Raw genomic sequence first — 22,283 nt, 5'->3', positions numbered from 1 at the left:
GTGATCTGTTGATCATTTCAAATTTCATTAACACATATCAATCTAGCAAGGAGCTAAGAAGTATGTTTATTTGGGGTTTATTAGAGCTACAGTTACAAAACAAATTCAAGCCAGTTTGAAATGGGCCCCTCAGTTTTACAATTTTTACCTGCAGTGGTTGTGCTCACAGCTTAACGGGGAGGGGGGTTGTTAGTTACCTGCTGTCAGGAATTTGGGGTTTAGGCAGAGGTGTAAGAAAGGGGCTGTCTTACTTCTCTGTGGGCACTCTGGGGAAGCAGTATGTGTTCATAGCAGTTGCAGAACTCCTGACCTTGTTCCAGACATTTAAGCCGGTTCAGGAGGTCAGCATTTGCCCAAGTAGGTGCAGGGGCTCAGTTTAGCAGCCCATTGGTGGCTGAGCCTGGGGCCTGGTCCAACAAGGCCCAGTCCACAGTGTAGACAGTGCTGTAACATGGCTTCCCTCCTCAGCCAGTGAAGAAACCCAGCCTCGTCTCCAAGGGAAGATCCATTTGTAGGAACTGTCATTGTATTGAGAAAGCAGTGCCAGGAGCTACAAAGCACCCCTCTCCTCTCTGCCCTGTGCAGGACTGCACCCAGGTCTCTGGAGGGCAGATGGCCTGCCTCCTGCTCTAGAAAATTTGGAAACTCTGGGCCTAGTGTGCCATCTTTTCAGGCCAAGCTATGACTTGGATGTAGGGCGTTTGGGGAGCCATCCGCAAAGGTCCTTCCATGCCCATTTCCCGCAGTGCGTTCATATGGCTGGCAGTCACTGTGCTGCTCTTCCAGAATCCACGGACACTTGTCTGACCCCTGGAAAGCCTGTCAGGAGAGTACCTCCACTGCTTTGGGTATTGGGAAATTGTCTGCGAGTGCCACTGAGTAATGGCCAAGCTGTCTCGGTGCTTCTGAGAGAAGAGTAGGGAGATGAGTTCTCATAAAAGGCCTTGGAGCTGCACAGGTAACCTAGAGCTGGGCTGCAGAGGGTGCCAGCTAGTGGTGTGTACTGGTCAGTGATGGCTGGAGTACTGAGGAGCCAGGAAGGCCGGGCCCAGGCCGGATCTGGGTGACAGGAGGAGGGCAGGCTACTAGTGGAGTTGAAACTGGGTAGGTAGAGACCAAAGGGCAGATGAGCAGAGCTGAGAGAGCCTCAAGTAGTGCTGGCTCGGCTTGGCCATTGCTCGCGTATTATGTGGAGAGTTCTTGGAAAAGATGGGGGTAAAGGGAAAACTTCAGAATCTAGGACTCAACTCATCAAGGTCAAGTGGCCAGTCAGCTGGAGAGGTGCGGGAGGAGGAAGGCTGGAGGCCGGAGGATGTGGGTGCCGAGGGGTGGCCTGAACCACAGTGCTCCTGTTTACACTGCTCGAGTGGTGGGCATGTCAGGTGCGGGCTACCATGCCCAGGTTTTCTGTTGACGTGCAGTCTTGACTGGACTGCCGTAGGACTTTGGTTTTCCTGATCTCAGAGTCCTGAGAACCCGGGATGCCCCACAAGAGCCTTCACACCCAGTTAGTGTGGGGTATCTGGAGGCTCATGAAGGTGACCTCTCCAGTCCGTCTTGTTACAAACACAACAGAAATGTGTGACTGCCCTGTGGGCACACAGAAGTGGGGTATACTGTCCACTCTGGGTTTGCTTAGTGTGCGTGAAATCTGGGGCATTTTAATATTGGCATTGGTATTGTGTGGATGTACGGAGGGTTATAGCAAGTACATTTAATTTAGTGTACTGTCGTGTCACCCCTTGCCTTGCTCTTTTCAAGTTTTTCCCTCCCACACCCATGCTCAAGCTGTAGACTTCATTTTCCGTGCAGTGCCCACCGGGTACCACTGCTGTATTTGTTCCCCTTTGTCCCCATGTCTGTTCCAGGACCTCTTGGTACACTGGGCTGCATGGCCACGTTCCTGCCGTTCCTCCTGCAACTCATACCCTCCCCCTTCCCTACACACCTCCTGTTCTGCCTCTACTTCCCAGACCTCCACTCCCTCTCCATCTCTCTCCACTTGCCGTTTCTCCCTGTTTCCATTCCCAGCTTGCTCACACACAGGCCACAGGCAGCTCCCCAGGGCTGTTACAGACTGCACTGGGGTTGTGAGGGGGCCGCTCCCTGGGGACAACATCTAAGCCTCGGGGAAGGAAGGGGCAGCAGGAGAGGGCGAGGGGTGCAGCAGGAGAGGGCGAGGGGTGCAGCCACACCTAGTCTAGGTTCGTGCTAACCCAAGGCATTCTGGTCAGAAGCCGGTTGTCGTGGAAACCTTCTTTGGGTATGATGAAGAAGCTTCCCTGGAATCCGATGGCTCTTCCATCTCTTACCAAACCGACAGGACGGACCAGACCCCATGCACCCCCGACGACGACCTCGAGGAGGTAAGTTCCAGGACTTGCTGGATGAGCAGGGGGGCTGTGGGAGGCACCAGGCTGGCAGGAGGGTGAATTCTGTTCCCTTGTGAGTCTCCCCAGCCACCATGGGAGAACTCACCTCTGCCAGGCTTGGCTTTGGGGCTAGCTACAGAGAGCCACGCCTTCCCTCCACCACTCAGTCACGCTTCCTTGCCTTGTGGCACTTGAGGCCCCTGCATAAAAATATGGAGGCCTCCCACCTTTTAAACAGCATGCCCTGGAAGGTCTGAACCACCCACAGAAGGTGGGTGCCGCCCGCAGGAGGAGCTTGCTTGCTTGTTTCCCTCCCTCCCTCCCTCCCTCCCTCCCTCCCTCCCTCCCTCCCTCCCTCCCTCCCTCCCTCCCTTCCTGCCTTCCTGCCCCCCTTTTTCTTTTTTTTGTTGGTTGTGGGACTTGAACTCTGGGCTGGGGCACTGTACTTGAGCTTTCATGCTCCAGTCTAGTGCTCTACCACTTGAGGCACAGCCCTACTTTCAGCTTTTTGGGTGCTTAATTGGAGATCAGAGTCTCACGGACTTTTCTACCCAGGCTGTCTTCAAACCATGATCCTCAGATCCATGATCCCAGCCTTCTGAGTCACGGGGACTATAGGCATGAGCCACTGGCCCCTGACGGGTGGAGCTTTCTTACTAACAATGCCAGATGTCCCCTACTGACAGAGCGATGGCCGCCCTCAAGGCCAGCAGCAGTCTTAGCTTCAGGGCCGGAAGCCCTGCATGGCTGGGGACGGCCTGCTGTAACCCGTCCAGCCTTGTGGCCCCTCTCCCTTGTCTGTTTGGAGGCCCCTCCACAGACCTTGCCCAGAAGCGCAGCAGCCCCCATTATGCAGGGAGCTATGAGCTCTGGGCCTCTGCTGATGCTGCCCCTCTCCCCTCAGGGCATGGCCAAGGAGGAGACGGAGCTGAGGTTCCGGCAGCTGACCATGGAGTACCAGGCACTGCAGAGAGCCTATGCCTTGCTGCAGGAGCAGGTCGGAGGGACGCTGGACGCAGAGCGAGAAGTTAAGGTCTAGATGACTTCTAATCCACGACATTGCAGCTCTGCTAGGTCCTTCCGCTTCTCCCTGGGGTCCTGGCAGGGGCACTGCTAGCTGTAGCCTTGCTGCTGAGCTCCAGGTGGTGCTCACGGAGGCTGTGAAGCTCATTTTGCAGAATCTGGCTGGGCTAGAACTGTGGGTCAGGGTCTGTGAAAGGTTGCGCTGACCAGGCGAGAGGCCACGGCTGTAACACACAGGCCTAGAACCCTTAGGATAAAGCTGGTGTTACTCCATGAGCAATTCTGACGGACACAGAGATGACCTAGAAAGTCCTTTCTGGAGGTTTGTTAAGATTACTCTTTCAAGGTCTGAGCTCAAGCATTGGGCTGCCTTTATCCTGAGCCTTGCTGGCAGGCTCTACAGAGCATCAGTGTCCTCCTGCCAGCTTCCCTGGACACCACGCACAGGGCACTGGCAAGACTGGCAGGTGGGAGTGGCAGGAGACCCTTGCTAGCCACTGGAGACTGCCGGCCCTGACCACAGGAGGAGGAGTCAGGGAAGGGGCCTTTAGCTCCCTTGGGGCAACTGCTGGCAGAGCCCATGTAAGAGACAGACCACTGTCTGGGGAGGCAAAAGGCCCCTCTGGGCGGTGGGGCCTTGAGTACAGGTCGAATCCATACTCCCAGCCCCTGCAGGGACACTAATACTGGCTGTAGGCTGGGTGGAGGACAGACCTCAGAAAGAGGGCACTCCTAACAGCTCACACCCCAGCGTGTCCTCCAGCAACCTCCTGGCTCCTGCTGACCCAGTCAGGGTCTGCTCCTGTTTCCTGGGACTCTTGTTGTAGAAGTCTTTAGGAAAGCCCTGGCAGAGGGTAGGGTGGGAGTGGTCAGATTCTCCTGTCTACAGAGACAGCTCCCTTCTGGTGTAGAAAACAGAAAGGCTGTTTAAAACAATTTGCATGAAAAAGGACTTTAAGGGTTCCCTCTCTGGATTTTTTTTTTTGCCAGTCCTGGGGCTTGAACTCAAGGCCTTGGCACTGTCCTTGGACACTTTTGCTCAAGGCTAGCACCCTGCCATTTGAGCCACAGCGGTACTGATTTGGAATTGAACCCAGGGCTTCATGCATGCTAGACAAGCACTCTACCACTAGGCTACACCCTGGGCCTGGATTTTTTCTTTTTTTACCTGTTTTGCATAATCCTCAGTGAAAGTTAATTTCACACATGATCTCTATCCAAATTGTCCCAAGGCTGGGATGGGGACCAGCTGACAGGCTGTGTATCTACTCTGCTCTCTCCAGCCGCAGCTCTAGGGCTTGTACCTAGCTGGGCTCAGGGATCCGCTGACAGGCTGCGTGTCCACCCTGCTCTAGGACTTTTACCTAGCTGTCTGTTTGACTCACACACCATACAGTCAGGAAACTTCACTTGGGGAGAGCCGGCAGAGCCATGGGAAGAGCCCCAATGCGTGGTGCTGCCCAGAGACCTTTCTAGGTCAAGGGAGCAGCTTCCATCCATTGGAAGACCAGAACAACATCACAAATGGTGCTCATTTGCCCAGACACGGGACAGGCTCTGAGGAAAGTTGGATCCATGTAATCTACCATGTAGAAAAGATGTGGACCCAGGGTCCTAAGCCAGGGGCAGCAGGCTTGTCAGTGTCCGCCGACCTGCCAGACAGACAGCCCCGTGGGTCAAGCCCATCTAGCTGGCACCAGCAGGGCTGAGCACATACAGAGCAAAGCCACCCTCCCAGTTCTTGCACCTGTAAGCAAGGATTTTACCTGGACACCCCCAGAATGAATCACAGACGTTGTGTCCAGTCGGTTGCTTTGCCCCTTCACCGGACCTCAGGTTGAGCCCTTTCCAGCAGAGTCACCACAGCTCATCCCCAGAGCATGTCTGCCTGCTCTGGCTGTTAGAGAAAGTTTGAAGTATCTTTCCTCCCATCCTGCAGACCCGTGAGCAGCTGCAAGCAGAAGTGCAGAGAGCACAGACGCGGGTGGAGGACCTGGAGAAGGCACTGGCCGAGCAGGGCCAGGTGAGCTCCTCTGGGCACTGGGGGAGGCTGCCACCCTCCCCCACACCTGAGGTATCCCTGAATGCCAGGAGCGTGGTGGGGCATGGACACAGACCTAGCTAGCATCACCCTGCACACAAAGTGGGCGCTTGGTACGCTTGCAGCATGTGGCTACACCGCGATGTGATTTCTAAGCCTGAGGGAATGGCATGGCAGGCGGTGGTGGGCATCTGCCCGGCGGCGGGCAGGGCCACTGAGGGGCTTGGTCACCAGTCCTGCAAGTCAACATCAGGGTTTCAGGTCCTGCAGCGGAGCCACAGGTCCCAGAGGGACCCTGAAGTGCTTCCTTCTCCAGTAGCTGCAGACTTCCTGATCTGGAGTTTCCAGTGGCCCAGGTGGTAGACAGTGCCTGGGGCTTGTCATCACTCCCCCCACCATGACTGCCACCACAGGCATATGCTCTAGGTGGCCCCAGTGCCTGAGCACCACCTCGGAGCCTCGGGGCCAAGGTGATGCCAGAGGATGTCCCCACAAAGTGGCAAGAGTTCTTGAGGGCACACCGAGAGCGGGCACATTTCTCTGCTTCCCGGTGCTAGGACCACGGCCATCCTTAGTGTGTTACCTGCCAGGTAGACATTGCCACACGGTGACACCAGAGTCCTGCATCAGTTGAGTGCACGTGGGCCTGTGGCCATGGCACGCAGACTGAGGAGATGGCCTCATGAAGCCCTGGCAGACCGGGGGCAGCCCGGCCCAGCTACCACAGGAGCCTGAGGCCCTGCCCAGAGGCTACCAGCCTCTGTCAGGGCCTCCGGTGGAAAAGCAGCAGGAGGGGCCGGGAGCCAGGAGGAGTCTGGAAGGCTTGTCCTTGATCCAAGAAACAAAGCCTAACTAGCCACACAGGCAGCTTCCTTGGGGCCCAGCACCTGGGGCAGCAGCCCTCCTCTCAACACCCCAAGTTCATGATGCCCATGGAAGGGTGGCTCAAGGACATCCAGAGGTGGAGGGTTGAGGACCCTGGGCTCCCTCAGAGTCATGCAGGCTGGAGCAGAAGGCAGCCCTTTGACAGCGTCCAGTGCCCTCTGCCCACATGTCCTGAGTGTGAAGTGGACAGGACCCTGACTGCCTTATGCACCTCCACTTCTCTGAGACCCGTGTTGTACCACCTAACCTGAGCCCTAGACAACCGTCCATGCCGCACCATGTACCACTGGGTGCCTGGCCTGAGAGCCACCTGTGTGGGGGCCCGTGTCACACCAAGGCGTCCCCCTGAGGCGCGGCGGCTGTGGGACGTCACAGGTTTCCATTCCCTGCATGCTGCACTAGGTATCCAGCTTGGAAGGGTGGGTGCTTCTGTCTCTCCCGGCAGCTGGAGTTGCGTGCTCATTTTAGTTCTCTCTTCAAGGACATGAAGTGGATTGAAGAGAAGCAAGCTTTGTACCGGCGAAATCAAGAGCTTGTAGAAAAGGTGTGTCTGGGCCTAGTACTTGAGTGTGCAGGGCCCCACCTCCCCCACCCCCCACCTCTCCCTCACCTCTCCCCGCCCCTCCCCCACCTCTCCCCCACCTCCCCCCACCCCCACCTCTCCCTCACCTCTCCCCCATCTCCCCTGCAACTCTCCTCCACCTCTCCTCACCTCTCCCCACCCCTCCCCCCTCCCCCTACCTCTCCAGGGCTCATCCTCAGAGGTCCTGGGACCCTGTTCTCCCCATTCCCCTCTGCCTCGCCATCTGGCAGGGTCTGACTCTGCAGCATGAGGTACTATGCTGCTTGACTTCCTGGGGGGATGGGTTGAAATGCCCCGCAGAAATCGTGAAGCCCCTCAGGGCCTGGGAACTTCCCACCCCAGTGCCCTCACCCTCGGGGGAAGCACCATTCGAGAGTCCACCGCAAGATACTGTACTCCTGACCGGACCAGGGGACAGCAGCCACCCTGGGGACAAGAGGCTCCGAGGGTCCCATCATCCCGTTCTTGCTCTGAGCTCTTGGGTTGGAAACGTTCTTCAGATTGAAACAAGTCAGAGAGTTGGAGATGCAGTAGGCTGTCCTGATGCCTGCCACAGAGGGCGGTCAGTCCAGGGGTACAGTGTGTCCTGGGGTGTCTACTTCCCCTCGGACACCTTCCTTTCAGTCCACGCCCTGGCCTGGATTTACAGTGGCTCTGAGTACTGGGTGCCTTAGCCTGTGGTGATGTGTAGATTACAGCTAGATAGTTGGGCACCACCCCAGGTGTGTGGGGACCCCAGAACTGCTGGGGCAGGTGGTGTGGATGAGGGAAGAGGTGGGGGACTGCAAAAGCCAGTGGGGCCCTCAGAGCTGGCTTAGGAGGCCCTTTCACCGCCCTCCAACACGGGGGTACAACACCTAGTCGTGTGTCCTCGGGTAGAAGCACACTTCATCGTAAACACACTCAAGGGCTGGCATGTATGTGCACATACTTGCGTGTGAACTTAAACCTATTCACACTTGCGCGATACAGGCTTAAGTACTGTGTGCACACAAATGTTCAAATGCAAATTTACACCCAGGTACATTCACACACGTGAGTCCTGTGTGCACACAAATGCTTGTATGTGAACTTACACCCCTGGGCACTCACACAGAGACATACACTTAGGTGCCATATGTACACAGGTCCCGGCCCTGGGGGTGCCAGCAGGGAAGTGCAGGTGCTGGTCCTGGACAGGCTCACAGGAGTCCTGGACCCCCACAACCCTCTCGTCAGGCTACAAGTGTCAGTGCAGTTCCACTGACCTCCACGTTCAGAGCTGGGAGTGTGTGTGTGTGCACATGAGTATGTCTGTGCCTGTGTGTATATACGCATGTGTATGTGAGTGTACATGCGTGTGTGTGCACTGCTTGCCCACAGTTCCCGTGCTATCCCCAGAGGTTGCTGGGGTTCAGCTCTCCGTGACTCCCTCTGTTAAAGTCTGGAGTGCAGGCCACATTAGACCCTGAGCTCCAGGAGCCACATCTCTGCTCAGGTGTCACCGGTTCACAGCGTCCAGGCCCTAGCCTGTCTCTGCTGTGCTTAGCCAAGGGGGTCACAAGGACAGGGGGTGTTCAGGGCCACGGGGAGGTCGGCTGTCCCAGCCGGCTGGTGCTGGTGTGTGGCACTGGTGAGTGACAGCTGGACCTCTGCTCACCTTGTCTACCGTCTGCTTCTCAGATAAAACACATGGAGACAGAAGAAGCCCGGCTGAAGCACGAGGTCCAGGATGCGAAGGACCAGAATGAGCTGCTGGAGTTCCGGATCCTGGAGCTCGAGGTGGGGCTGGGCTGCGGGTGGCACCCAAGCTGGGATGGAGGGCCACCTACCAGCCAGAAGTCATCATCTGTGCCCTGCGTCCCTGGCCATGTCCTCTGCCATGACCTAGAGAGGAGGGGTAGGGGAGGAGCCAGGACCCCTGGGGGACATCATACTGGAGGTATGACTGTGTTTGCCTTGCCTGGGGGAGCTGGCAGTGTGGCCAGCTGAGCGGGGAGAAAGCCCCACAAGGGCGTGGTGCTGCAGGTGCCACCTGGCCCAGTGGCAGCCCGCTCAGAGACCTCTGCTCACTGGTTGCGGGGTCACTGGCATGCTCTGGGGCATGACCCCTCTGGATCCTGCGTGCTGGCACAGGCTCTGCCTGGGAGGGTCGGGAGCCCCGCAGCGGGTGTCAGCCCCGTGGACTGCTCCCCACCTGCAGTCTCTTCCTCCCCTGGTCTCACCAGCATAGGTACAGTGGGGTCTGGGGTGAGCGCGTGCGACCAGGCTCCCGTGGGCCTGCCTGTCTGGGCTCCCCTGACCCACGCTGTGCTGACTCCTTGCATGGTCCTGGCCAGTCTTGCACAAGCCTGCCTAGCTCCCTGTGGAGGGAGGGGATGGGGAGAGGCCCCCCGGTGGCCCTCCGTGCTCACACCCAGCCTCTGCTCTCTCTTAGGAGAGGGAGAGGAAGTCGCCGGCCATCAACTTCCACCACACGCCGTTCGTGGATGGAAAGAGCCCTCTTCAAGTGCACTGCGAGGCCGAAGGCGTGACGGTAAGGTCCTCCCCGGCCCCTGCCCCTCCCGCCCAGCTGTCTGGTGGCTGCTCACACTCCATCCTGTCCACTCTTTGCCCCCTAGGATATCCTGGTCACAGAGCTGATGAAGAAGCTGGACATCCTGGGAGATAACGCCGTAAGTGTAGGTTGCTCTCCTGATCTGTGCATGCTTCCCCATGCTCCCTCCCCGCCCAGCCCAGCCCCGTAAACCCCACTGAAGTCCCCCAAGGCCAGCGCCTGCACGTGGGAGAATTCGCTCTGTACCCACTGCATGTCTTTTGCACACACTCCCATTTCCAGCTAATGTTCTTTCAGTCCTGAGGTCTCTGTTTCTGGAATCACTCTTCGTCATTTGCCTCTTCCAGTCCCTCAGTGGAACAGGATATATTGTTCTTAGACTATCCCAACTCATGGGCCTGGAGCATGGCCTAGTGGTAGAGTGCTTGCCTAGCATGCACGAAGCCCTGGATTCGATTCCTCAGTAACACATACACAGAAAAAGCCAGAAGTGGTGCTGTGGTTCAAGTGGTAGAGCTCCAGCCTTGAGGAAAGCCCAAGGACAGTGCCCAGGCCCTGAGTTCAGGCCCTGAGTCCAAGCCCAGGACTGGCAAAAAAAAAAAAGAGTAACCAAACCCATTTCCCAGGTTTGAGAGAAGAAGCAGAGTCTGCAGGTAATCACCAGATCTCATTTGAGCAGGATCCAAATGTCATGACAAGTGGGCAAATACATACACCCTTCCATCCCAACTCTACCACTCCATCCCTCCCTTACTACCGGCCAATCTGTCCTCCATCCTGCTTCCTCTGTCATCACCCTTCTACCTCCCCTCATCCTCCATCGATTCATCCATCCTTTGTTACCTATTCATCTATCTGCCATCATTCACCCTTTATCCCTCCTCCATCCTCCATCTGCTCATCCTTCCATCCTTATCTACCCTTGACTCATCCATTATCCTCTATCCTGCTTCCTCCGTTATTCACTCTTCTATCCATCCATCCTTCACTGTACATCCTTTCATCTATCTTCCACTCTCTGTTGTGTATCGTGAATCCTCCAGGAGTCCGGCATCCATCCATCCTCCACCCACCCATTCTTTGCTCATCCGTCCACCAGCCTCCATTCCTCATCATTAATCTGTCCGCTGGTCTTTCATCCGTCCATCCTCCATCCTCTGTGCCTCTCTCGTGCTAACTGAGCTCTCACCTGTCTGGGCAGGGTCCTCCTCTCCTCACCTGCCCATTACCTAAGGTAAGGAGCAGAGTGGGGAGTAGTGCCACGTGGAGGACGTCCTCCCACCCCACAGCAGGGAAGCCTGTGGGTCCTGGGTGCCCTCCGTACTGCCAGCTCAGGGGATTCACACTGGGCATGCTCTGACTCAGAGCTGAAGAAACTCAGAGGCAGCTGCCAGGGCTTCTGTGGTGGAAGTCAGTGTGACTGCCCTCTCCAGCCTGAATTCCATGGCTGCCTACGCAGGCAGCGTGGAGTATAACTCCTGGAGCCATCACATGGCCCCTGACTCCACTTGCACTGAGCACTGGACTGGGTTCTACCCTTAGGAGGAGCTGTGGAGACCCCTGGCAGTTCCTGCCTATGGGCCCAGGGCATCCCCTGAGGCTTCACCGAACTCCAGGGAGCCTGTGCCCGTGGGTCTCTCCCAGAACACAGAGGCCCAGCTGATGGAGGGCGGGCTGGTGCATGGCTGCCTCTCCTGGGTATGTCAACTCCAGATCATCGCCACCTGCCTCAGTTTCCTCAGGACTGTAGAGAGGCCCACAGAATGTGGCCTATCCTCCCTGCACCAGGGCTGTGGTGATGGGCCCCTGGGGCAGGAGGGACAGGGCCTGGGACAGAACAGAACTTTCTGCTGACACTGGAGCACCAGCTGCAACCAGGCAGGGAGCACACAGGATAGAAAGCGCCCTCCAGCTGCTGTGACCACATCTGAGAGTTTCCTGAGCCACCTGGTCCCAAACCAGCAAAGTTCTGGGTGGAGTCAGCCCCGGCCTTGGCACCTTGTGCACCGGGGCTAAGGAGTCAGGTTCGGACACAGTGGAGTTTGGGGTCTGAGCATGCAAGGGGTCCTCATCCTTAGAGGGCCTCATTTGGCCCCAAAGCTATACTGATGCTCACGCTGCCTGTACGGCGTCTTGGGTGCAGACAAAGACAGGGACAGGAGAACAGCACTGGAAGTCTAGGGAAACTGGATTCGATTTCGGAAATTCCAGGGCAAAGAGAAGCAGACAGGACACCAAGTGGACAAGGTCAAGGGCAGAGGGTATCAGAAGTCCAGGTAGGGCATTCTGGGAATGGTGTCTTCCAGCTGTAGCCCCGCCCCTGTGCCCATCCATCATCTAGCCCCACCCCTCAGGGTGCTGCCCGTGACTGTGCGTGTGCCCTGTGTTTGTGTGCAGAATCTGACCAATGAGGAGCAAGTGGTTGTCATACAAGCCAGGACAGTCCTGACCTTGGCAGAAAAGGTAATGGGGCTGTGGGGCTCTGCAGGTGTGGAGCAGGGGAGGCGGGGAGATGGGGCTTAGTCCAGGCCATGGAGCAGGAATGGTGGGGTACTGGGGGGGATAGGCAGACGTGAGTCAAGCACTCCCCATGCCTCTGCAGAGGGCAGAGTTCACCAGACATTTCCCCAGTGTTTACTGTGGCTCAGTCTCCACCCAGAAGCTTAAAACCGTGACATTTCCTGTGTGCCTAGCTGGCGGCCACCCAACCTGGTCCTGGTCCTGCCCCAGCTGGCTCCCCTGCCCTCAGACCTCTAGCCGCAGGGTGACGGTGCCCCTGGCAGATGGAGTGTTAGGCACACAGGCCCCCCCACCTCTGGATAGGGTTCACAAGTGTTTGCTCTGCACCCAGTCCAGCACCTGCCTCTCCCAGTGACAGTGTTGTGGGCAGACATCCTGGCCACCGATGGGGTGGGTGGCCTGGATCCAGCTGGATGCATGGAGCCCAAAAAGCCAGCCCAGCCCCAGCTCCCCTCCCAGGCTGACTGTCAAACAGAGAAAGGGATGGTACAGGGCCTATGTGGTGGCCCTGGCCTCACTGTCACCTGATTGTGTCTGTGCCCAGTGGCTGCAGCGGATTGAAGAGACAGAGTCAGCACTCCAGCGGAAGATGGTGGACTTGGAAAGTGAGAAGGTGGGTGGCATCTCGTGTGCCCTGTGGCTGGCATTGGCAGGTAGGATGCACACGGCTGAGACCAGTCCTCTTGTGTTCCAGGAACTGTTCAGTAAGCAGAAGGGCTACCTGGACGAGGAGCTGGACTATAGGAAGCAGGCCTTGGACCAAGCCCACAAGGTACGAGAAACGATGCCAGGGCCCTGCAGCCCTGTGTGAAATGCCAGGACTCAGTGCGGGCTCTGCCTTTTTCTCTCTGAGATCCCTCAATGCCAGCTCTCAGGACACTGCCAGCAAACACTCCAACACAGGCACTTGAGAACCCACATAGAAATGTGAGATGCGGCCGGGAGTTTGGCCTAGTGGTTAAAGTGCTTGCCTAGCATGCATGAAGACCCGGGTTCGATTCCTCGGTACCACATACATAGAAAAAAGCCAGAAGTGGTGCTGAGGCTCAAGTGGTAGAGCTCTAGCCTTGAGAAAGTCCAAGGACAGTGCTCAGGCCCTGAGCTCAAGCCCAGGACTGGCAAAAAAAAAAAAAAAAAAGAAATGTGAGACGCGTTCGTTAAATAACGTTCACTGGAAATAGCACACACAGACGAGACGGCTGCTGGACACAGCTGAATGTCTAAGTGACACGTTCTCAGGAAGCCCTGCTTTTACTCATCTGACCCGTGGAGATATGTAGGTCTGGCCTGCACAGCCCATCTGGCTGCCCTGCGGGAGGCCATTTTCCCACTCTCAGCTGAGCTCTGAGAAGCAGAAGTGCCTCGGTGTTCTGCTGCTGTTGGCGGCAGAGGCTCTGAATCCACAAAGGGGCAATGCCATCTGCCAGGCTCTAGGACAGCCCAGCCCAGCATCGTGGTAGGTGCCAGGGAGAGATCACATGGCCACAGGAAGCCTGTGGGAACACATTGATGATGATGATGATGAGGAGGAGGAGGAGGAGGAGGAGGAGGAGGAGAAGGAGGAGGAGGAGGAGGAGATGGTGATGACGGCAGTGCAGACGTATTGATGGGTAGTGGTAGTGGATGATGGGGTGATGATTGATTATGATGAGGATGTGGATGATGGGGTGATGATGATTATGGTGAGGATGTGGTAGTGGTGGTGATGAAGATGGTAGTGGTCATAGTGCTGGTTTCAGTACAGATGGGGATGTTTGTGATAATGAGGGTAGTAGTGATACTGAAAGTGATGATGGTTGTAAGAATGGTGGTGGTGGTGGTGGTGATGATGATGATGATGGGACGGTAATGATAGTGAAAATGGCTGCCCATGTTTTAAAAATTCACTGTGAATTGGGGCCCAGTGGCTCACAGCTGTAATCCTAGCTACTCAGGAGGCTAAAATCTGGGGACACAGTTCAAAGCCTGCCTGGGCAGGATAGTCCTTGAGACTCTTGTCTGCACTTAATTGCCAGAACAAACAAAAATCTGAAAGTGGAATTGTGACTCTAGTGGTAGAGCTTTAGCCTTGGGCAAAAAATCTCTGGAACAGCACCCAGGCCTGAATTTAAGCCCCAGGATTCACACACACACACACACACACACACACACACACACACACACACACACACACACACACACACAGTCTCTGTGTAAGCATGACAATCTTTACTGGGCAGTTTCACTTTGCCTATCTTCTTTTTTTGCCAGTCTTAGGGGCTCAAACTCAGGGCCTGAGCACTGTCCATGGCCTTCTCAAAGCTAGAGCTCTACCACTTGAGCCACAGCACCACTTCTAGTCTTTTCTGTTTATGTGGTACCAAGGAATCAAACCCAGGACTTGATGCATGCTAGGCAGGCATACTACCCCTAGGCCATGCTCCTGGGCCCATGACTTTGCCTGTCTTAATCTCTTATCTATCATAAGAGTGACCCAGAATATCGCAGGCCACCTTAGATGAGCTGCTCTCGGTGGATCTTGGGACTTTGTACCATATGCACATAGATCTGGAGGAGAAGGCTGCACATCAGGTGTGGCTGGTGTAAGCTCACTGTGGTGTAAAGTTTGCTTCTGCCAGGGACATCTGAGGCAGGCTGTGTGGCTCTATGAAGGCTGGGTAATGCTTGCAGAGAGGCTCTGACAGGTCTCCACCATGGGTGTGTGTGAGGGTCTGTGATGGCAATTCTGAGGCCATGCAGAGCTACGCTCGTTTTGAAAAGCTAGAACTCAGGGCTGTGTTGGGGCACAGTGGCTGGTGTTTGCCTGGCATGCCTGAGGCTCTGGTTCAATCCCAGCACTAGTAAGTAAATACATAAATAACAACAGGATGGGTGTGCCATTTGTCTCAGAGAGTATGAGCATGTGTGACTCTGGACAGCTCCTGTGTGGCAATCTGGAACAGTGCTGTGCAGCACAAAGTCAGAGCATGGCTTTGTTTCATTTCCCAAATTGTTCCCAATCAAACGGCATTTCAAATGGCATTTCATGGCTATTTTGTCTGAAGAAAGCAACGTCTCCATGTCTGAATATGTTCTAATTTTAATGGAAGAAAGGGACCCCTGGAGGAGAATTTTGGTGAGAGTTTGAGAGTTTGGTTTTGGCAAAGTTATGTGGAGAGAGTTGCCAGCTAGGCTTGGTGGTGTGCATGGGGCCTCCCCGGTGCTCACGCAGACCTCTGGTGACCGCCATCGCCCGGGGGTCACAGAGGGGCTCACTGAGTGTGCGGAAGCCTCAGTCCTCCATGGGTTTTCATTCTGGCACAGCCCTTTCTGGTGATTTCAGGGCCCACTGTGGGTCGCACTCCTGTGCTCCCAGCCGGGAATCCAGTGGGGCCTGAGGTTAGGAGCTCAGTCCTTCCCACTTTCTACACCAGAGGCCTCTGTCCAGCCGGCCTCTCTCCTTCGAGGATGCTCTAGAGAAGTAGGGGTCTGTGGGCTCTGGTCCGTCACATACAGCCCTAGGGGCACTGGGGTCCTCTGATGCCCAGGCACCTCTCCCTCAAGGGAGGGGCACCTGGCCACCTGAGGTCCAGCTGAGGCAGGGTGACCCACTCTGGGAGGAGAGGAGGATTAACACCCTGCTCCTCCCCCTGCCCCCCAGCACATCCTGGAGCTGGAAGCCATGCTGTACGACGCCCTGCAGCAGGAGGCTGGGGCCAAAGTGGTAGAGCTGCTGTCGGAGGAGGAGCGGGAGAAGCTCAAGGTGGCTGTGGAGCAGTGGAAGCGCCAGGTCATGAGTGAGCTGCGGGAAAGGGATGCCCAGATCCTGAGGGAGCGCATGGAGCTGCTGCAGCTGGCACAGCAGGTGCTGGGCAGACCCCAGGTTGGGCTGGAAGGGAACGGAGAGGGCTGTGATGGAGCCAGGGGCACCATGTGGGAGGAGGGCAAGGCCTTCTCACAGCCCAGCTTTCTACCTTGATGGCCACATCTCCAGTGGCCACGCCTCCTCTGATGTCCACACTCCCAGTGGCCACGCCTCCTCTGATGTCCACACTTCCAGTGGCCACGCCTCCTCTTATGTCCACACTTCCAGTGGCCACGCCTCCTCTGATATCCATATTTCCAGTGGCCACGCCTCCTCTGATATCCACACTTCCAGTGGCCACGCCTCCTCTTATGTCCACACTTCCAGTGGCCACGCCTCCTCAGATGTCCACACTTCCAGTGGCCACGCCTCCTCTGATGTCCACACTTCCAGTGGCCACGCCTCCTCAGATGTCCACACTTCCAGTGGCCACGCCTCCTCTGATGTCCACACTTCCAGTGGCCACGCCTCCTCAGATGTCCACACTTCCAGTGGCCACGCCTCCTCAGATGTCCACACTCCCAGTGGCCACGCCTCCTCTGATGTCCACACTTTCAGTGGCCACGCCTCCTCTGATGTCCACACTTCCAGTGGCCACGCCTCCTCAGATGTCCACACTTCCAGTGGCCACGCCTCGCATTGTCAGACCCATCCCAGCCCTCCTGGTAGCCTGCCCGCCTGATTCCAGACTATCTTCTTAGCCTCTAGGTGGTATTGCTGAGGACTCTGGTCCTAAGTTTCCTCCATGGCAGGTTCTTTTCTTTTCCTTTTTTTGTGGGTCATGGGTCTTGAACTGTGCTTGAGCGCTCTCCCTCTGCTCTTCAGCTCAAGGCTACCGCCCTACCCCTGGGCCTGGACATCGTCCCTGAGCTCTTCAGCTCAAAACTACCACCCTACCCTTGAGCCAAGCCCCACTTCCTGTTTTTCTAGAGGTTAATTGGAGATAAGAGTCTCAGGTCCTTTTGTGCCCGGGCTGGCTTTGAACCTTGATCCTCAGATCTCAGCCTTCTGAGTAGCTAGGACGACAGGCGTGAGCCACGCTCCTGGCATGCCAGGTTCTTTTCTTGGTAAGTGTGTTGTCTGGGGCAGAGGCTGACAGGCCCAGGTTGGTTCTCATAGGAGATGGGGCAGGCTAGATCCCTGGTGTTTAACATTCCTCTCTGTATTACCAGATTGGCCTGAAAGTGGCTTGTACGTGTGAATTCCATCTTCTGAACACCCTAAATGCAGACACAATGCAGATTCAGATTCATACCCGCACTAGTGTACTAGTTGACTGTGACAGCAGGCTAACTTCTGACAGTGGGCCTGTCAGCTGCTGGGACACGCACTGCCATCCCCTCTTCTTGTCAGCAACCCGTGGCCCTGTGGTGTCCAGGGAGGTGGGTGAGGATGATCCGCTGTAGCCCTCTTGTTTGGTTCCTCAAGTGTGAGGTGTACTCAGCTGCCTCCAGGCCCCAGACCTCACCCTCGGGACCATCACCCTGTGGCAGTTATGGCCTCTAACTGCCCTTAACTCTAGGCAATGACCTGGGGGAACTCAAATGAATTCCTTGCAGCCCCACTGGAATTACAGTTGTGGCCTGAGGAGTCAGGAGGACACAGACCCTGCCACCAGGAGGTGTGGCCAGGGAAGGTGGTCTGCTCCCCAGGAGAGGAGCCGTGACTGGTACCAGCAGCAGCCATGAGAACTGGCCCTGGCCTGACCAGCGCTCTTGGTACTTGTCTTCCAAGTAGGCAAGGGAAACGTGAAAGGCATTTTGTTGGTGTTTGGTTTCCCGAATATTTTGATTACTGAAGACTTTCCTCCTTTTAATGTTGCAGCGAATTAAAGAGTTAGAGGAACGAATAGAAACTCAGAAGAGACAAATAAAGGAGCTGGAGGAAAAGGTAATGTAATGAATTTTTTCAGGGCTTGTCTTGCCAGTGGAGCTTATAGATGCAAGCACAAGATCCCTGCTGCACACACCCAGTACTGGACCCCTAGTGACAGCCGTGGTCACACCCAGTACTGGAGCCCTAGTGACAGCCGTGGACACACCCGGTACTGGACCCCTAGTGACAGCCGTGGACACACCCGGTACTGGACCCCTAGTGACAGCCGTGGTCACACCCGGTACTGGACCCCTAGTGACAGCCGTGGTCACACCCGGTACTGGACCCCTAGTGACAGCCGTGGACACATCCGGTACTGGACCCCTAGTGACAGCCGTGGTCACACCCAGTACTGGACCCCTAGTGACAGCCGTGGACACAATAGTACTGGACCCCTAGTGACAGCCGTGGACACACCCAGTACTGGACCCCTAGTGACAGCCGTGGACACACCCGGTACTGGACCCCTAGTGACAGCCGTGGTCACACCCAGTACTGGACCCCTAGTGACAGCCGTGGACACACCAGTACTGGGGTTAAACTTAAGGGCTCTGACAGGGAGCCCCTCTTATGGCCCAGTCCTGTGGATTCACATTGCCTCACTTTCCCCTTTTGGTTGGACCAGTGATCTGGTGTTCCTTTCCATGCCAATGCTTTGGGCGGTATAGAAGTATGAACCCTCCGGGTTTGCCAGGCTTGTGTGAGAGCAGCCTTGACAGGTGGGTGTGGGCTTTAGAGCCTCGCAGGCCGGTGAAGATGAAGACTCTTCCCTTGGGTTCTGAGTGCTACCATGAACTGGGGTTGGGTCTCTCTCTGAATCCCCAGTTCTATGAGGCTATGTTCTATGTTGACAGAGCCAGGACTTCTCAGGCCAAGACAAAGGGCTCATAGCCAGGAAACCCTGAATGCCATGACACCAGCCGGCTTTCTGGCAGCTCTTTCCCTCTAAGATCAGGGTTCATGCGGAGGTGTCTAGTCGGGTATTTTCTCCTGACTAGGCGACTGTGACTGGGCTTGCCTGTAAGGTGGGTTTTACCAAGTGACCAACTGAGTGAGGAGGCTGCTGGGCTCTCCTGCCCCCTTGTCCTCTAGAGACCCCAGAAGGTGGCGCTGAGGCAGGACACCCTCTGGTCAGCAGATGTCCTCTGCTTTCAGGGGGAGACAGCCTGTGGACACCTGTCCCCTTAGAGCTTGCTGCTGGCCCTTCCTGTTGCCCACCCCAGCCCTGCCCTGCCCGGCCCAGCATCACCAATGACCCACTGCCCACCTGCTAGGAACTTGCTGCCACAAGGCCAGGAACCCTGTATCCCATCCGAGGAACAAAGCCAAGAGCCAACCCAGACCCCGCTTGCTAAATGAGCTTCCAGTAGGAACTGGGCCACCGATGATGCTGGGCACGTGGCAGTCATGCTGGAGGCATGATGAGCATGGAAGGGGACACGGTGTGGGGACACACCTCAAGGCCGCCAAAGCCACCCCCCACAAGCTGCTTCATTTCCTACCTGAGCTGCCGGCACTGTTTTTAAGCAGCTGAAGATCTCTAAGTTAGGGTTTTAATTTTCTAGCTTAGCTCATGCCCAGGCATAAACATCTGCTGCCAGAGTTTCTCCAGAGTCCAAGTCATCCTGGCCCTACCCTGCCCCAAATGATGCCTCAAGGGTCAGATCTGCCCAGGGCATCAGTGAGCTTTGTTACTTAGCAGCTCAAGTATGGTCCCAGGACATTGTGTTTTCTGGGGACCTGGAAAGGACTTCTGTGAGCTGTTGTCCTCATAAGCCTGGTAGAGCTCTCCACGGACTGGCAGGGACTCTCGGGCCTTATCTTGCCATGGAGTAAAATAGCATGAGATAACTCCCCCCTGAACACACCCTGCCCTTGGCCCTGGGAAGCAAATAGTGAGGCTGCCCTTCCAAAACAGGGGGAGTGGGGCACCCGCAGCCCACTGCGGACAGTGCCTAGTGCACGAGCAGCCCTAGCGCTGTCACTCCAGGCCCAGCATGCCCTCGGCAGCCCTAGCGCTGTCACTCCAGGCCCAGCATGCCCTCGGCAGCCCTAGCGCTGTCACTCCAGGCCCAGCATGCCCTCGGCAGCCCTAGCGCTGTCACTCCAGGCCCAGCATGCCCTCGGCAGCCCTAGCGCTGTCACTCCAGGCCCAGCATGCCCTCGGCAGCCCTAGCGCTGTCACTCCAGGCCCAGCATGCCCTCGGCAGCCCTAGCGCTGTCACTCCAGGCCCAGCATGCCCTCGGCAGCCCTAGCGCTGTCACTCCAGGCCCAGCATGCCCTCGGCAGCCCTAGCGCTGTCACTCCAGGCCCAGCATGCCCTCGGCAGCCCTAGCGCTGTCACTCCAGGCCCAGCATGCCCTCGGCAGCCCTAGCGCTGTCACTCCAGGCCCAGCATGCCCTCGGCAGCCCTAGCGCTGTCACTCCAGGCCCAGCATGCCCTCGGCAGCCCTAGCGCTGTCACTCCAGGCCCAGCATGCCCTCGGCAGCCCTAGCGCTGTCACTCCAGGCCCAGCATGCCCTCGGCAGCCCTAGCGCTGTCACTCCAGGCCCAGCATGCCCTCGGCAGCCCTAGCGCTGTCACTCCAGGCCCAGCATGCCCTCGGCAGCCCTAGCGCTGTCACTCCAGGCCCAGCATGCCCTCGGCAGCCCTAGCGCTGTCACTCCAGGCCCAGCATGCCCTCGGCAGCCCTAGCGCTGTCACTCCAGGCCCAGCATGCCCTCGGCAGCCCTAGCGCTGTCACTCCAGGCCCAGCATGCCCTCGGCAGCCCTAGCGCTGTCACTCCAGGCCCAGCATGCCCTCGGCAGCCCTAGCGCTGTCACTCCAGGCCCAGCATGCCCTCGGCAGCCCTAGCGCTGTCACTCCAGGCCCTGAATGCCCACAGTGTGCCTTGCATGTATCCTGACTGCCTGCTTCTGCCCAAATGGCTGCCCCATCTGGATTCTTAAGTCATTTCTTGCTGGACACACTACAACTCTTTTTTTTTTCTTTTTTCTTCTGTCTCTCCATCCTCCCCTTTGCTTTTCAGTTTTTATTTTTGTTCTTGTTTTTCTCCCTAGCGTTCATTCTCTGGTCATAGCTGGTCTTGGCTCTCTGACCTGGTGAGTACCTCATGGGCTGAGTTTCCCACCAGGGCCCCTTCCTCTTCTGGGGAGGCCTGCTTGCTGTAATCTGAGAAGCAGGTGGCCCCATTGTCTTTCAGAGGCTGGGGAGAGATCCCAGTGCTCTGGGCCAGGGAGGGATTCAGGTACATCGGGGCAGGAGTGAGCCCTGCCTCTGGAGCAGAGCATGGCATGGATTTATTTACTTACCTATTTAGTGCCAGTATTGTGGCTTCAACTCGGAGCAGGAGCGCTGGCCTTTAGCTTTCCTTGCTCAAGGCTGGCACTCTACTACTAAAGCCACAGCTCTACTTCTGGATTTTTGCTGATTATTAGAGTCCCATGGACCTTCCTGCCCAGCCTGGCTTTGAACTGGAATCGTCAAGTTTCAGCCTCCTTAGCAGCTAGGACTTACAGCTGTGAGCCGCCAGTTCTTGCCTGTGGAGATAGCTTTGTGACTTTCCTTTGCACTCTGGTACTTGGGTCTCTAGACCCACATGCAAGGAATGCACTAGCAGGCACAAGCCTCCTGCTAGGCCTGCACACAGGCCACAGGACAGACTTGGTCACTGCCCCGCCATGCCAGAGCAGCCCGTGTCCCAGGTCTCAGGCCCGCCCTCCACCGCCACGAGCAGCCCTCACCCAGGCAGCTCCCGCCCTCATTCCTGTACTCTGGGACTCTTCCTCCAGCCCCCTGCAGGGCGGACCCATGTGCTCCAGTGGAAGCTCGTTCTGATGAACCAGGAAGACTGTGGCCTGTGCGGCTGCCCTGTGGAGGACCAGCGATGGACCTCCAAACGTGGCCCACTGTCCACATTACGAGAGCCACAGCCAGAACTGCTATTGCTGCCTCGTGCTTCTCTGGGAGAGGCCTGGTCTTGGCTGCTGGGCCCTGGAGTCCGTCCTCACAGATGGACCCCACCCCAGTCCTGGGATGGGTGTGTGTCATCCCCTGCCAGGCAAGACAAGAGCTGCCCCGGTGTGGAGCCTGGACCACTCCTCTGTTCCTCAGTAACCGACTGGGTGCTTGGAATGTCCTGGTGACGAGATGAAGGCTGTGACCTTGGTGACCTTCACTAGGACAGCCCCTGTGACATTGCAGGTGCCTGCCAGACGCTGAGGCTCACTCAGGTCCTGAGCAGTGGCCGCTGGACAGCCCTGCAGCCAGCCTGCCCTGTTCTGTGCATCTCCTTGAGGACAAATAGAGTCGTGACCCCACTGACCTCATTACCCACCCAAGCCACAGAGGCCCGAATCCCACGGCAAACTGCTGGCCAAGAGCACAGCAGGGTGGCTGGAAGAGGGACCAGGAGCAGATGGCCGGAAGAGGAACCGGGAGCGTGGTAAGGGATGTGGTGTGAGCACCGGAGCCTCAGGAAAAGAACCAGAGCCTAAAGAATGCAGAAGCAGCAAGGACCCAGAGACCACAGCACCCCCAGACTGGAGGCCTCTCAGCAAGTGGGCCAAGAGCTGCCGACAGCCACGCTGGCCCTCTCAAGG

General features: G+C 56.9%; 1 protein-coding gene across 13 annotated transcripts in view; it reads left to right on the top strand.

Moving 5' to 3' along the window:
- Positions 1 to 20,783, top strand: part of Jakmip3 (Janus kinase and microtubule interacting protein 3) — a 34,908-nt gene extending 14,125 nt beyond the window's left edge. For 4 of the 13 annotated variants that reach the window (XM_090345590.1, XM_090345587.1, XM_090345595.1 and 1 more), the window contains 13 exons: positions 2,235 to 2,366; positions 3,277 to 3,405; positions 5,335 to 5,418; positions 6,803 to 6,865; positions 8,567 to 8,665; positions 9,321 to 9,419; positions 9,505 to 9,564; positions 11,838 to 11,903; positions 12,505 to 12,573; positions 12,655 to 12,732; positions 15,601 to 15,804; positions 17,629 to 17,694; positions 20,711 to 20,783. In XM_090345590.1, the coding sequence (XP_090201716.1) occupies positions 2,235 to 2,366; positions 3,277 to 3,405; positions 5,335 to 5,418; positions 6,803 to 6,865; positions 8,567 to 8,665; positions 9,321 to 9,419; positions 9,505 to 9,564; positions 11,838 to 11,903; positions 12,505 to 12,573; positions 12,655 to 12,732; positions 15,601 to 15,804; positions 17,629 to 17,694; positions 20,711 to 20,761 (1,200 nt within the window). In that variant the 3' untranslated portion in view covers positions 20,762 to 20,783. The remainder of the gene's footprint in view (positions 1 to 2,234; positions 2,367 to 3,276; positions 3,406 to 5,334; positions 5,419 to 6,802; positions 6,866 to 8,566; positions 8,666 to 9,320; positions 9,420 to 9,504; positions 9,565 to 11,837; positions 11,904 to 12,504; positions 12,574 to 12,654; positions 12,733 to 15,600; positions 15,805 to 17,628; positions 17,695 to 20,710) is intronic. The other 9 variants (XM_090345593.1, XM_090345591.1, XM_090345600.1 and 6 more) reach the window with 3 other exon arrangements.
- Positions 20,784 to 22,283: the final 1,500 nt, after the last annotated feature.

This window comes from Megascapheus bottae, chromosome 15 (assembly GCF_031878675.1).
Source record: "Megascapheus bottae isolate mThoBot1 chromosome 15, mThoBot2.hap1, whole genome shotgun sequence".
Taxonomy (NCBI): domain Eukaryota; kingdom Metazoa; phylum Chordata; class Mammalia; order Rodentia; family Geomyidae; genus Megascapheus; species Megascapheus bottae.
This window is presented reverse-complemented; position numbering and strand designations above follow the sequence as displayed.